At 37.2% G+C, this 16,894-nt stretch overlaps 1 protein-coding gene across 1 annotated transcript; it reads right to left on the bottom strand.

Annotated features, from left to right (window-relative positions):
- Positions 1–834: 834 nt before the first annotated feature.
- On the bottom strand, positions 835–1,909 carry LOC148169341 (uncharacterized). The gene is made up of 3 exons (XM_088044157.1): positions 1,821–1,909; positions 1,369–1,536; positions 835–1,310 (listed from the first exon to the last, which is right to left on the bottom strand). The coding sequence occupies exons 1-3, from the start codon at positions 1,907–1,909 to the stop codon at positions 881–883; spliced, it is 687 nt and encodes a 228-aa protein (XP_087900283.1). The 3' UTR covers positions 835–880.
- Between the last annotated feature and the right edge of the window lie 14,985 nt (positions 1,910–16,894).

Here is a 16,894-nt window from a genome sequence, read left to right as displayed (position 1 = left end):
AGGATGAGGTTTGGCAGTGGGATTTTGTCCTTTGGAATGGTTTTGCGCTTAATGGCTTTAAGTTTACAGTAATCGATTGCTTAAGTTAATGAGTCTATTTGTCGGTCTATTTCTACCTGGGAATTTACTGGGATAATGACTGGTAGGGCTTGGTCTAATTCTTCGCGGAAAAGGTTTCAATTAGCGTTTTTGTAATTGAAGATTTGAATAAGTGGTGATTGTGGCTGATGGCCGTTGATAAAAAATTTTGCAATTAAGGGAAAGTGATCTGACGTTACTGTGGTGCCTATTGCTGTTTCATTGTCAAACGCGTGAATTAAAGATTCAGAGATACTGATATGGTCAATAATTGAGGTGCCTATATGAGAGGCAAAAGTGGGAAATCGGTTTTCTAATCTGTAAATTGGGAGTTCGCTAGTGACAGTGGAAAGGATTCTGCCGTTCGGGTTAGTTGCAGTGTCTCCGAAGTCTTCGTGTCTGGAATTAAAGTCGCCGAAAATGACTGAATATGGGAGATTGGACGCGTATTCGAATAGTTCCGTTGGGAGTTTTTGCCTGCGGGCTCATAGAGGGAAAAGAAAGTGATGATTTTATTGTTAATTGCTACGTCGGCTGCGGCAAGTTCGAGCGAAGTTAGGTTGGGAGACAAGTTATGTTGAATTGACTGAAAGTCAGTAGAAACTAGAAGCGCGGTTCCGTAAGAGATGTTTGAGGGCGTGTTGTGATAACAAGAAAAATTACAATATTTTATTTTCTAAACTAAATATATTCTTCTAACATTGTTAGATTTTTCACCGCATTGATTACAAAATAAATGTTTAGGTGTAATTTTCACTGTCATTTAAATTATTTATTTGTAAGTGCATTGATAAATCTGACCCTAACTTCGTTTTATAGTGGTGTGGTTCCTTCTCACGTGTTGTGTTACCAGATTTTTAAGTTTTGCTTTATAATCGCATTTATCACATGTAAACCATTTAATTTCTGAGTCAGATAAATGTTTTATCACGTGACTTCTTAAGTTTATTTTTAATTTAGCTTTATAATCACAATGCTCACAAGCAAACCATTTAATTTCAGAGTCACTTAGATGTTTAGAAATTATGTGTTGTGTTAAGTGCTTTCTAAATTTAGCTTTATAATCACAATGATGACAAGCAAACCATTTAATTTTAGAGTCACATAAATGTTTACTTCTCGTGTGTTGTGATAAATTTGATTTTCTTTTGGCTTTAAAATTACATTTATCGCACTGAAACCATTGAATTTCTGAATCACTTAAATGATTGGATATCATGTGTGACGATAAGCTGGATTTTCTATTGGTTTTATAATCGCATTTTGCCTATTGCTGTTTCATTGTCAAACGCGTGAATTAAAGATTCAGAGATACTGATATGGTCAATAATTGAGGCGCCTATATGAGAGGCAAAAGTGGGAAATCGGTTTTCTAATCTGTAAATTGGGAGTTCGCTAGTGACAGTGGAAAGGATTCTGCCGTTCGGGTTAGTTGCAGTGTCTCCGAAGTCTTCGTGTCTGGAATTAAAGGATGTTCTATGTATTTAACACTTTATGAGTTATAAAATTGCGGTATAATAAGTAATGATTTTTGGATTTTCTATGTCTAAAATTGAGAAACTGTAAATCTGTCTCTCAATTTTGTCACTCAGACATTTGTTTTTAAAATTATTTACCAAAATCTATTTTTGGTATATGCCATTTAGTATCCAATACATGTATACTTTGATTTATAAAATATTTTTACTTATTTCACCATAAATCCTCATTCTTTCATGATCATCGTACTTTTTTTGACCTACAAAGAAGCTCCGGTTTCCTTCGTTTTTGGACTAATCAATTCCTGTTCTAAATAATACTGTGTACAAATCGTCAAATTTAGGATAAACATTACGGGAAAAACAGTATCAAAGAAGCAAAGTTTGGAGCCTGCAAGTCCATTTCCTCAACTTTCATAAATTCGGCAGCGTGCTGATAATGACATTATCACTTTTTATACAAGCTCGTCTGATCAAATACCGTTAGGAAGTCATCCGAAACGGTGCTAAAAATATTGGATGCCCGATATTTCCGAGCTACAAGAAAATTATATTGCCGAAAAAAAACTGCTATTTTTGTAATGCACTATCACAGATACTTGGGCAAGTTTGAAACAAAAATGATAGGAGTATTATGTAATGTATGTACTTATTTACGACTTCACCTGTGCCGTTAAGAATGACTAAAGTTTTTTCAATTGTGTTGTATATCTGCATTTTTGACAGTCAAATATTATGTGGTAAAACGCCGGGTTTCAATATGATTTTACCACTTTTCGTTTTTAAGAACATATAATTTTCTTCTGGCTGTATTAAAAAAATGTGACAATAGTCTACTGCCCTTATTTAAAACAAAATCACTTTGCCGCATAACTCGTTAACAAGTTATTCTTGTTTTTTCATTTTGAAGAAGACTGATAAATTGTGTAGCAGGTGCTATTACCGATGTGTTTCTAGTTACATTGGGAAACTACATATCTTTTGTATGGCATTTTTTAAATTCACATTTTAATGCAAAATACGCTAGGCTCTCGGATATTTAAAACAACAGTAATTTGGAATTAGTAATACTGAAATGTCTCAAATCGGACATCAGTATGGAGTGCGCCGAGTACCGTGGTGTGACGTCACGGCTAGCCACGCCCCGTTTCCCAAATCTACACTTTTGGGATTTTTTTTAAGGGTGAAAGAATTGCTGAAAAAATTTAATTTTTTGGGAATCGGTTATTTACGCAGAGTACTTTCAAATTATGAAATAAAAAAAAAACGCTGAACGGGCCCATTGAAATAGATTTGTTTAATGTAGCAAATTGAAGTTTTTTTTGGTAGTCGCTTGGAAGGGGGTTTTGAGTGACCAGAAGAGCAGTCTTGTTCCAGTTGACAACAAGCTGTTTAATGTTTTTGACCAGAAGAGTTGTTGTTAGAATGGAATAGGATTTCTTTTGTGCAGCCCATTCTGCAGGGATGTTTCTGATTGTGTACTTGTGGTACACGTTAGGGGAATTTGGTTGGAATTAGGTGAGACAGAATTTCGAGAGGGCGTGTTGCGACGAAGTCACAGAGAAAATGGGTGTTAGAGTCCTTGCGGGCGAAGAAGGGCGTGTGATTAACTCACCTGGTGATGCCGACTGGCGGTCGGAAGTGGAGAAATGCTCTATGTCACTGGCACTTGAGGCACTTGCACTGGCACCACTGACACTTGAACTTGCGCTTTTCACTTTTGAACTCTTCGGAGCACTTGCGGGTGGTTTGTTGCCGGGGGCGAAGGTCTCTGCTCGTCATCGGCGGAGCACGATGTGAACAAGTCAGAGATTACTTCAGGAATGCCGAAAGCGTCAAGTCAAAATACATTTTATTCAAGTTACTAAGGGTTTTTACATCGAGTACTTAAGATATTACAGTTTATTTGGCCGCTGGTGAGGCTTTTGGCCTTTTCGGCGGGCCTGGTATTTTAGTGAACAATACTAAGGCTTATTCTATATAAAATTAGTTCTTAAAATATGACTAACAAAATGTATTTGAAAAAAGAACTAGAGATTAAAAAAAATGGAAGGTTGAAAAAAAGGAAAGTGGAATGTAGAAGAAGAAGTGAACTCTTTGTGAGTTTCCTGGGATTTTTCATGGGGTTCCTGGAACTCTTCATGGGGATCCTGGGACTCTTCATGGGTATCCTTGAGCTTTTCATGGGAACTCTTCATCCGCCATCTCGCGGATGGCGTTTAGGACTTCATCGTTGTTGATGTCGTCCTGGATGTCTTTGATCACATCTTGTGAATAGACATAAAGCTGCGTAGGGTCGTCAGTTTGTTGTTAAGCCCGTTTGCGTTCCAATACGCCACGTTAAGTGTGAATTTAAAAGTTATAGGTGTCAAGATTAGATGAGAAATCAAGATAAGCTGCTAACCTTTCTTGTTTTGTTGTAGCGTTTCCAACTACGCGCGCAAGATCATTTGCACATCTCAGTGGTTTCTTATGGTTGCATGCTTGATTAATTGTTTGAAGTGACGCAATTACATCACTGGCGCGCACATCACTTGCTGCACTCGCAATAGCACTGGCTGTTAAGGTTGTTGCATTGGTGGTATTCTGACGTTGGGTCCAAGCGTTGAATTGCGGTTGAGGGGCCGGCACAAGTTTGGGGGCGTTGTTATTAGCATTTTGCTTATTTTGTAGAGCTTCGACTCTTTTGGTATAGTCGGGACAGGTCATAGTACTTGCAAGATGTTCTCCCTTGCAGTTGACACACTTAGTATCCGGGCTCGTGCAGTTTTTGATGTTGTGGGGCCCACTACACTTCAAGCAGACCGTCTTGGCGGCACACATTGTTGTTGAGTGTCCCCATTGTTGGTAGTTATGACATTGAATAATAAGTTTCTTATTAACATGTCTTTCCTAGACAACTTTTGTATGCATGATTACATAGTGTTTTGCGTTTAGATGCTTCAGGGTAACATCTTGTCTTGTAATGACCATGAATTTTGGTCTTATTGTCTTTTTCTTATTGTCCAGTTCTTGGAGTTCAGCTAATAGATCTTCAGGGTCCGGGTTGTAATCTAATCCTTTCAAAACGAAAGCGTGAGTTTTATCTTCTTTTGGCATGTAGGTGTGGTGATTAATAATTTCTGTTTTGAGAGCGAAGCTTAAGTTTGACCAATCATCTTTATTTGAAGTTTGGATCGTTGTTCTGTTACGAGTGTATTTGATTGTAAATCCGTTGGTGGTATTGGTATTGGCTGTCCGTGAAGTATTATTGGGGGTGGCGGTTTAGTGGTGGCTTTTTTGGGGGGTGAGATGTCCTCCGTTTCGTCTGTTGGCTTATTGTTTCTAAGCGCTCGAATTTGTTAGCGGTGATTATAAGTTTTTCAGTGGTCTTCTTGGGTTGAAACGAAAGCTTCCTTTTTGGGGGAGATTTGAAGATGTCTTCTTCCATATCGCTTAATTGAATATCGATGTCTGTTGTTGGCATTTCCATGTGTTTTGAGGTTAGAATAGTTGATATGCTACATAAATTAGCGAGGTTTTTTTCTGCGTGTTTAACTATTTGGTGGTCCGAGGGTTCAAGACCCAAAGGTGCGGTTTTGTTGGGATTCTTTTTTCGTCGCATATTTTCGGCGTATTTTGATGAGGTAGAATTTCCTGTGACGTGTCACAGGATTACACGTGCGATCGTATTGTGTTCGCACACGTGGTTGACACAGCGCTGACAAAACGTCACACTATTGTTTGTTAAAGCCCAGGCTCAGCAGAGCGAGGGAGAACACTTAGCGCGGCGCGACTGGAGAGCGGCGCGCGGTGACACAAAGGAGCGGCAATGTTACACAAAGCGACGGTGCACTTTTACAAAGGCGGCTCGGCTATTACAAAGAGAACATCGATCATCGATACACTTCTGCTCTCTTCGAGTACTGGAAGCAGACTGGGACGAGAACCGGTATTTTACAACGTGGTATGGCCGTTGCCTGGTAAAATTTTATAAGACGGTACGTTGATGATTTTTTGTGATCGTTCGATCGTTTGAATGTGACCTATGTCTAATGTCGTCGAGTCGTTTAAGTATAATTTTTTCAAAAGTTTTTGAATTGGCGCTGAGCAAACTGATTGGCCTGTAGCTCGAGACTTCGAATTTTTTTTCCAGGTGTTGGGATTGGTACGACAATGGCCGATTTGAATTGCTGAAGGTAATGATGATGAACTTGAACATGTAGTTGATGAGATACATGAGCTGAACTCGGGCTTTTCGACTGATGTTCTTAAGCGCAATGTTGAGTATTTCATCTTCTCCAGTTGCTTTTCCATTTGGTAGTTTTCTTAGTATGCGTTTGTTTTCTGAAGGGTTCGTCACTATTTCTTCTAGATACGCCTCGTCCTGTCTGTGTGTCGTCTGTCTTAGTTCAGTTATGTATTTGTCAATGTCTTTCTGTTGTGCTGTTGAGCTGGGTTCGATCACGTGCACGAATTGAAAGTAGTTCGCAAATGTTTCGGCTTTTTGTTGATCAGTTACGAATTCAGAGTTTAGGTGTTTAATTGGAGGCATTTCAGCGAAGTTCTTTTTCATGGATTTTGTAATTTTCCACAGAGAATTGTCCTTTACTGTGAGTTTTGCCAGCTTATCGTGCCATTTTTTGTTTCTTTGTTGCGTGATCTCTATTTTGATTTTGCCATTGAGCGTAATCATTGCAATTTTCATTTGTCTTTGGCGTTGCCGCTTCGCTGGTAATTTCATCGGTGTCGATTTCTTGCTCTGATTAGCTCCTTGATTTCTTCTCGGATCTTCTGATTTTTGCTGATGTCGACCATTTTTGTGTTTTTATTTGTGGCGACGGTAATGGCGTTGATTAGTTTCTGTGTCTCCTGCTCTAATTCTCTTGTGTTTTTGATTTTATTGTTAATTTGAATGTTTTTTTAGATATACTTTAAGTTCGTCTATTTTGTTGTGAACGCCGTTAGCGTTCCACGTCGTTATTGTTAGTTTACGGTTCATTGCAGAATACCTCGATAAGAGTTAGGAAAACGTCTTTTTTATCTTTAGCGGTGCTTAACTTTTCTTTTAATGATTTTACTATATTAATTAATTGTTTTATGTCGACTGCGTCGCATAAAGAGCGCATTTCTCTCATTAGTACGAAAAAATCATTACCGCCATTATGAGTGGAGGTACTGGGGCCTGGCTTGTTGATTTGATTGGTGGTTGGGATTTTTTCAGTTGGCTTGGGCGTGGTGTTAATTGAGCTCTGTTGACCAATAGCTGGGAAGTGGGCGGAATTTAGCTGCCACGGGTTTGATTTGGGCACTGGCGCTTCGATGTATTGGGTCTTTTTTTGCGGTTTTTTGCCGTCTTTGTTCAATATAGTTCTTTCTTTGGACGTATACCGGGCAATTAGTATCATTAGAGAGGTGACGCTCTTGACAATTCGCACATTTAATTTTGTTCTCTGTGTTTGCATCTTTTTTCTTCATTGAACATTCACTGGTGATGTGAGATTCGCCGCATTTAAGGCATCGTGGTTTTTCGTGACAATGTGTTGTTGAGTGACCCCAGTTTTGGCACTTGTGTCATTGGATTATCGCTGATTTTGAGCGTAGTGTTTCCCATCTCGCGATGATTCGAGAGATGGTGCGGCCTTTAGTTTGAATGTCGCGAAGAGTTGTTTGGTTGTCGGTGATTACCACGTATGTTGGGAATTTCGTATTTTTTATTTTATAGGTGTTGACTACATTACCTAGTTCCTTTGTGGATTAACTTTTGTTGAACTATTTCTGCTTCACGGTCATGATCTAGCCCGAAAAGTTCAAAACCGTGCGTTTTTTCTTCTTTGGTGACGAAAGTGTGCCATTCCAGATCATTTTTTGATAGTGCGATTTTTATCGACTTAAAATTAAAATATTCAATGGATTTGGCCATTATTACTGTACTCTTTTGCGTAAATTTGATTTCGGCCTCTTGCTCGGGGGCGCTTTTTCTTCTTTGTTAGGTCTCGTTTCCGTGTCCATTTCTTCATCTTGTTGTTCATATTCTTCGTCTTCGCTGAGATCGGACTCCGGGTGATCCGTGAGTGGGTTGAATTTATTTTTTAATGCGAGTCAGCGAGTGTCGAAGAATTCGAGATTTTGGACTTATTTCGTTGTCGTACGTGTTGGATTAAATTGTTCAGACACAGCTGCAAACGGCAGAAAAACACAATGCGATGCGGTGCGGCGGCACTCTTTAATAATGAGCGGCTCGAAGCGGCACGTTTCGCACAAAGGGAAATTTATTCAGAAACACGTCCGTACTCTTCGAGGGCTTGGAACAGATTGGTGATCGAACGAGAACCGGTATTGTTTTAAAGATTTGTCATCTTTTCGAACGAATTCGGGTAAAACATGCCGCACACAGTTCGTCCACAATTAAGAATCCATTTTTTAGATTTTTCTCTGATTAACTCTACCACACTTCCACTTAGTCCCGGGGTATGATTAGATTTTCGCACTTGCTGTTTTTATGGGCTCCAAACCAATTCAATGGGATTTAAAATACAATAATATGGGGGAAGCCGGAAAACAGCGTGTCCGCGCTGCTTATAGTAACCTCAGTTGACATATACCTAGTAAACATTTTATGGCTTAAGTCAAACCACCCATAGAAATAAAACTGGGTGTTGTAAACTGCAGCCGACAAAGATCTAGGTAGAGAGTTGACCGATGGTTGAATAGGCCCGCACTCATTTCGTGCTCATTTATGGTCTCCAATCGCAAGGATTAGTACTGCCCGGCCCTCTCATAATGTGGCCATAAAATTTACTAGGTATATGTCAACTGACTATAGCTAACTCGTCCAAAACATACACGTTTGTTTTTTTCTATTTTACTTTTGATGAATTCTAGCTAGAGCAGGCGGATTCTCTTTTCAGGAACTTCAATAGTGTGCCGCTCAAGAAAAGGCTGCCGCATTCAATTGTTTCTCCAAATCTTTAAACAACCCTGAGGCGGCGATAAACCGGTGGTCAATTTTGGCGCGGCCGGTCATAAATAACAAGATATAAGAGTCAGCTAATGCAATGATTTAGTCCCTTTGTTTAGTGAGTACCCCAATTAAGTCATAGGATCACCGCACTAGAGCGTTTGGTAGACTGTATAATTTATTATCCTACATTGGATAAGCCCCGCCATGTCTGAAATCTTAAGAATCACAGGATTGTGATCCGAGTCGAGTGCGGTCACTGATCTGGGTTCTGAGATTACCATGTTTTTCGTGACGGACGCACGTGGGCTCGAGGTTGCAGTTCCTCGTGCCGTGGCCCCATGCCTGGCACCGGTGGCACTGCGTCAGCTTTTTCTTGTTGAGGTACTTCTCAAATCGAACGCGCACATTGAGTATCGCCCGGCACTTTCTGTTGAGAGACTCCTCTGTCTCGTTTGAGTTCAGGGTGACGACGTAATGAGGCCTCTTCGTGTTGGGCCTCATTTTCTTCACACTCGTTGCTCCGATGTTGGCGGTCTTGAGCTCCGCAAGAACTGTTTTGGGTTCGGGGTTGTTATCAAGACCTTTGATGACGAATGATGCGGTTTTAAGGCTTTTGGGAGTGAAGGTGTGGTGTATCTCGGTGGTGTTCGGGTACACAATGGTTTTTTCCCGTGTGTACCGCACTTGGTACCCATTGTTGCACTCGGCAAACAATTCCTTAATACGGTGATGAGTCAGGTTCCGGCCGTGGATTATGATCGGCGGCGGTCTTCTTTCGTTCGCGGTGGTTTTTGGTCTGGAGGATGATTCTCAGTCTCCATTACGTCTTCTTCTTCCTCCTCATCGGAAGAGATTGGTTGGAATTTATTTGCGTTTATCGGTACCGGCACGTACTTCACTTTACTTTTCACTTTCTTCACCGTTTTCTTGGGTTTTAGCAAGTTTTGGCTCGAACTGGCCATGTTTTCTGTGGTCGGTGCCGGCTTAACCAGCCTGCGCTGTACTAAACACTTTGTTTTTATTTCACTTGTTGTGAAAACAACACTTGAAACACACTGCACGTTGTTAAAGACACGTGGCACTTCACACTTTTGTCACTAGTTAAAACACTGAGAGGGAGCTTTCGATCGCACGTCCGTTCGCTTCGAGCGCTCGGACAAGACGGTTCTCTTTTCAGGAACTTCAATAGTGTGCCGCTCAAGAAAAGGCTGCTGCATCCAATTGTTTCTCCAAATTTTTAAACAACCCTGAGACGGCGATAAACCGGTGGTCAATTTTGACGAGACCGGTCATAAATAACAAGATATAAGAGTCAGCTAATGCCATGGTTTAGTCCCTGTGTGTTGTGAGTTCTCCGAATTAGTCATATAACCACCGCACTGTATAATTTATTATCCTACATTGCATAAGCTACGCTTTTGCAACTTTACATTAATGTATGTATTTAATTAATGTACTAATGAAAAAAATCTCCCATGACCCATGCTTAAGCTAGCTGCATAGTTTTTCTGCGCAGTTACGAGGGTTCTGCTTGTTTTCTTACGGTTCAGGGATAACCGAGTGAATAATGTCACCATTAAACAAAAAATTACTTATTTAAACTCTAGTTCAAGTTTGTTTTATATAGCGTTTTTTATGGTTTCTCCAGGTGGACACAAATGTTTTTTACTGTTTCAGCTGGTTTTGTTTTCTTTCTTGCTATTTGTGGCGTGTGGTCATCATTTTAATTTTTTTCAAAGTTATTTGGTCTTATGCAACTCTTATGGCCGTACATACGGTCGTCTGTACAATAAAAAATATTCAGACCAATTCAAGTAGAGCTGTTGCTGTTGGAATCGTTGATATTTCTTCGAGAAGCAAAAATAGTGAAAATGAATAGTAAATGAGTATATTAAAGAACGTGTTTTATAATGGCCAATTTGGTGCACGAGGTCCCGGTGTACAAAACTAGCCGTAGGTGAGTTTTGTATGAGACGTGTGCATCAATTCCATTATAAAACAAGTCCTTTATACTATTTTTTAATTTGCACCCTTTTTTTTAAAAAAAAATTAAATTTTCCAATTCGTGTTACACGATTGGTAATGGATTTTCAAATTCCATTTAAAATTTGACATTTATTGAGCTTCACTATCACCGAATTTTGACTTAACGTAACCTAACCTCACAGCCAGTATTCACATCTATTATATTTTGGTACAATTATTGTTGGCCGCAAAGGACAATTCAATTATATTGATACATTTTCTAGTCACGCAGCAATTTATTAAACACGAATCGTAAAATCCAAATTGACCAAGAACTTGACAGGAAACAGGTGATAGCCAGACTAATTAGTTCTGCCAATTCTTACAAAACAAAATTTCCCACTTTGAGTTCTCTTATAGATACCTATAAACGATTCCAAATTAAGTACTTTAATAGACCTATTAAAGCGGCAAATTCGAAAATACTATATTACACTCGTTGCCTACTTCTCAAATAAGCTTTTGGGATTGGTTAATTTTTATCAGTTCTCCAATACTATTAAATTTCAATTTTTGATTAAAAAAATATATATTTTTTGACATATAATACAAAAAATATAATATGCCCATTTTCCCTCATGAAATAATGGCATTCACATTTACACATGCCTAATAAAATAGCACAACTAAATACATTCAACAAATGAGAATACCTACACATATCTATAGACACAGGCGTACAATTACTAAACAAAAAACGGTAATAAATAAATGTTAAAGTATTATATCTCGTATCGGCATGTTTCAATTTTGTCGGAGATCGATCAACTCAGACAATAAACAATTAAAATAAAATGGCCTTAACTTTTCAAACATTGATTGCCAAAACATAGTATGTTTTTTCTATTACTGCTATCTTTATTTTTTTGGGCCGTGCCAAACCCCCAAAATACATTGTTTTTTGTTTGAAATTTTGAGCTGTATTAGCAATCATGTTTTTTATTAGTGTTTAGCTTCCCGTTTTGATCTTTCTTCTAAAAACTATTTTTTTTTATCAATTGCTTCTTCAAAATCCATTTTTTTTGTATATGCCGCATACATGCATTCAACTTCAATGACGGCATCATCCGTGATGCCATCTGGTGTGGCACCCAAAAAAGTAAACTTTTCGTGTATGAACAGGCCATACTTACTAATCTGAAGGCTTAGGACCTCGGCCAATTCTTGTAAAGCTAGTGGTTCCTGTAGTCGGCCATGTTTGATACTGGGGACGTTCAATTGTTTCAAACTATTACACTGACTTACCAATTTGGTACTACTCGTATTTTTTGCGTCTTTTGCAAATTTTTGCAAAATTGCAGGCAGTTGCTAATTTTTTTCTTCTCGTAAAATTTGTCGGAAAGGGAATGGATGTAATGTTGTAGGAGTGGAGTTGACGGATTGGAGTGTATCTACATGCTTAAGGCAAGTGCCAAGACTCGTCGCTGGTCAGAATTCTAGCTGAGCTGTCACATCGGGAAGGGTGTCAATCGGTACCTCTGTTTACAACACCCCTTATTGTGCTATCGTAAAGTGATTGTAAAAGTTTAAATCCTTATTTTGCCTCTATCTGGTAGAAATACTTTTTCGTGGGTAAAATAATATGAATCAAAAATTTTATTACTCAATGACGGCGGATCGGAATAGACAATCTTTGTTTCCTAGTGTAAGACGATAAAAATGTGGCATTTGTAATAATGATGATGACGTAACTGGGAGTCATTATTATGGTAATTAGGAGCCCTTGGATTGGCTCAGTAACTTATGCGCCCTTAGGGGGAAACGACGCCAGAATGCGTGGCTTAAGTCAGTAAGGAACTGGGCGGTGAAAGTGAAGAAAATGAGTACAACCCTGTGATAAGGGTTGGTTTCGTAAATTCAGCATTTAAGCGTAAAAAATCGAATTGAATAGAGTCAATTAATTCCAGCAACATGTGATCAAAATACAACTTAATCAATTTTGGTTCCATTTTTTTTCCAAAAAGTTGTGTCTTCATAAATTATATTCATATTTGATATCACTTTCTTGTCCAAACCAAACACCCAGAATGCACATTTTTTTTCGTGTTATTCTTAACTGCCCTTGGATTTGGTAATACCAATTATGTTTTGAATTTACAATGTATGTTCCAACCTGAAGTCAACCTTTTTATTCTCCACCGCATCTTTAAAGATTGAATTAAAAGCTTTATGCGGGCATTTTATTTCAATAATTCCGTCTTCCTCAAAAAGACCGTCAGGTGTGGCTCCCAAAAATTTATATTCTTCTCAAAGGAACAAGATTTAGTGGGTTTTTTAGTAAAAGTTGAAGCGGCCGGCGGCAAAATGAAAGAAATTGTCATTACCTAGTAAAACCCCGGTCAGCTTCTTAGATAAACCCTAATCCAATATTGCAAACATCAGGTAAATTGCATCCGGTTAGGTTGCTCCATTGAGTCATACCATTCAAAACAATTTTGATTCGTTCAACATTTTTCATTTATTGATGAACTTTTAAATTCTAAAGAAATAAGAAAAAAACAAACATAAATATTAAAATATGGAATAAGAAAAATAATAATAAAGTACTATTTTATTAAATTTCATTTTCTAAATTTTACGTCCAACACCGTGAAATAGTCCAGAAATTAATTCGTGTCATTGAAAGACTTTAGTTGAAAACATGACAATAAATTTGTTTATACCAAAGGTGTGATTTAATTGGTATAACGCGGGTTCCCAATTCTGCGTTTACCGGAGAATTAGGTAGTTTTCTTTTGGTACTTGTTAAACGAATAAAACACGATTTTTATATTAAATAACGAGGTATATTAATAACGTAAATGGCAAATTGGGTGAAGTATTACAAGAATTGATGTGATTATTGAACGGTGGTTGAATTGGTACTGCCTCTTACAACTATACAAAAAAATCTTAGAATGAAGTAAAAGAAGAGAGGGTAGTTTTATGTAGATGTGATTGGTAGGAAGTGAAGAAGTGGGAATCAGTAGCAGGTGGCGGACTAAGGGTTCGGGACTTTCTCACGCCTTTGCAGGTGGCTGGATCAGAGTTCGGGAATGTTCATGCTTATTAGTAGTAATTAAAGAAGTATTAATAAGGTCAGACCAACAGGATGTAAAAAGTAATAAAATCAGAGTTGGGGATCAAGACAGGGCTGTGGTTTAGACAAGAAGAAATAGCGAAATATTAAAAATTACATACGAGTCTGATTAGGGTCGCAACAAAATTGAATGAATGTTCATACTACATAGTTATTTCTAAAATTTCATACATCAAGCATTATGAAATTTCGTTGTGTTTGTACTTATTAGCACTTTTAATAACGCTCTTATAATTGTAACCATTTTATTATCCTCTGTGCGAAACAAGCAGGTAAAAATTTTAGAAGAAATCCCTTGATTTACAACTTCCAAAGCTGGCCAAGAAACCGCAATGAGGGTACGCTTATAAATCAGCCTAGTCGTAAATTATCTGCAAAGTTCAGAGCTTCGATTGAAAATTTTTTAGTTTATCTCTCTCATAACTAGACCAATTTTAATGATATCGATTTAAATTCAGCGGGAAAGTGATTTTGAAAGTATTCTTTACTAATTCTAAGTTTAAAAATTCACAAAAATCGGATAAACCGCAGAGCCGGAAAGTACTGAAGCTGTAATAATTATTATAATATCTAATTGTAACCTACTGTTCCCATGTTTTTGTTAACTGTTTCTTCTCTGGTTTCTTATTTAACTCAATTTAACTTGGACCTAACATGTCTAGCTGAAGCTCCCTGTCAGTTTGACGTTTGACAGGCGATTGATACATTAACGGTTGTGTAGAGGGCTCTACTAACCGTATGCCAATAAGGTACTAGATCAAAGTTTCTGTTTTATTATGTACCGCTATTAGTTTTCAGTGCGCAATTCAAGAGAGACAGACATAGTTCATAAAGCAATGGGTTAGAACGAGACGCAAGATTCTAGGGAATTGTCATAAAATTGTTGACGTAAAATTTGTCATTGGCAAAATTTAAGGTTATCTTAAATTTATTTGTTTAAAATACACTTAAATAAGCCGTGACTACAAAAAGAAAATTGGTTCCAACATTATAACAGACTATGTGAATACGTAAGAGCTAATCGACATTAGGACCGATTACATTTTGCCACGTTAAGGAGGAGCAACACTCAGTAAATTTCTTGGACGTCAAGCACTGTCTTTGGCAATCTCCAACGATTCGACCTGTATGCAGTAACGCCCTAATTAGAATATGCTATCAGCACTTTTTATATTGTAGCTTATGCAGACAATGTGGTAATAATGATGTGATGTAAAAAGAACTGAGAGAAAGCATTGCATAAATAGAAGATGCAAATACATGAGCGGAAAATGAAGTACATGAGATATTCTTCAAGCGCTATTTAGAAGAGAGAGAGTTACAAATTTGAAGATGTATACATGTTTAAAATCTTGATTGAGTTTATACAGAACAACTGCAATTATCAACAACAACAAAACGAATATCAAGAGCAAATATTAAGGTTATGGCAAAATTATTTGTTTAACACCCTAAAATACAAAATTAAATTCTATTTCCAACACTAAAGGAGACCATTTGAATACGTAAGAAGTGAGTGAGCAAACCAACATTATGATCAATTCCATTGAAGTGCGAGTCATGTGTTTGAGCCTCTAGCGTTGTCTCTAGCAGTGTTTCAACGATTCCACCTGTACACAGTAAGGCCATAAGTGTTATAAATTATTTTTATGTTATGAACTGTAGCGAGAAATATAAGTTATAAGACCTAAAGAAGAACTGAGAAAAAGCATTAGGACGGACATACATGGAAAATGCAAGTTACGCGTATAGTGAGGAAATGACTAAGAGTATATATATAATATTCAAGAACTTGAGGGTGCACAACACTGAAATACAGATTGTTGCAATGAAACCTTGTGATTTTCTTATGAAGTAACAAGAAACCAAATGCAAGTCTGCAAATGGATGAGACTGATATTAGTCAAAAAAAATCTACAAAATAACTTGAAATATATTACCATCCTGACATAAATATACTCTTTCTATAACTTGTGACTGTAAAGTTAGCATATTTTGCTGTAAAACTTAGACCGCAGTCTATTTTCGCTTTTATGTAATTGTTGTTATTTTTATAATATCTTATATTAAATTAATTGACATAATTTTTAAAATATACCTGCTGTATTTATTTGCATGTTAAATTCCGTGTTTAGAGTACCGACAATAATGTAATTATGCATGAAAACATGAAGGAGAATTTTTTTTTTTTGCAGACCAGTGTTATTACTGTTGATTCCACTTAATAGGGACACTTAATAGGGAAAAAATGTATTTTGTCCCAACTATCCGGAGGTTAGTAAAATCCCGAAGAAAAAGATGTTTTTTCCTAATTCACATTTGACAATAAATAAACAATAATAATTTGTACAAACAATTAAATGCCAATGTTTTTAAGAGTTAAAATGCTTAAATCATTCCGAGATATTAAAAATTTGAAACCAACACAAAAAACGCGTAGTGCCTAATTCTTAGTGGAGAGTCGTAAATTAAAACTTATCCCGATCTCTCATAAAAGCGTTCAAAACAAGAAATGAAGTACGTTTATAGTTTTATCTCTTTCTATCCAATAACTGAAGCTAAAGCCAACCTAGAACGTATCGCATTAAGATTGTGCTTTTCTCTATTCTTTTCTAACTTAAGAAGCGAACAGAGACAGAAGCTCTCAAATACGCCGAGTGTTAGATCAGCTCTCAGGGTGCAACTAGAAGTGTGAACACCGACAACAATAGGAAACGAAAATCACTAAAGAATTGTCCAAAATTTACTCTAAGAAAACATACAAAAATTCACCCTTATCTTAAGTTGACTTGATTACCTGCGGGATTAGTACCGGTGACTCCTGACTTAAACAAAGTCAAGAGAATTTCAATTTTTAATAATAAAGTAATATTTGTCAGTACGCTGTCAAATACAGACAGAGCGGGGTGTCGGTACTTAAACCATACTCTTAAATTTTTATGATAGATCGGGATAAGTTCGTGAAATAGACTGTAGTTGTTTATATTTTGTTTCAGGAAAAATGCAATTTTTATATTGTTTCTCGGAAAATGTAAAGTTCCACAACATTTTGTCTCGATTATCTGATGTTTTGTCAATAAAGAGAAGAAACTTTACCTATATTTGAATCCGTCTTTTATAAAATGTCCCAATAAAGCGGCTGTCTCAATTACAAATATTTAAAAGTTGAAAAAAATACGACTAAAGCAAATGTAAAAGTTGTTCTCTACTCGCAAAATGAGTAATTTCCAGTAATGATCTAACGACTGGACTTCTTTCGGGTTCGGTGTAATAAAAATAAAAAGGTTATAA

Source organism: Gnatocerus cornutus, chromosome 8, assembly GCF_029298725.1.
Source record: "Gnatocerus cornutus isolate USDA-ARS CGAHR chromosome 8, icGnaCorn1.1, whole genome shotgun sequence".
Lineage (NCBI taxonomy): Eukaryota > Metazoa > Arthropoda > Insecta > Coleoptera > Tenebrionidae > Gnatocerus > Gnatocerus cornutus.
This window is presented reverse-complemented; position numbering and strand designations above follow the sequence as displayed.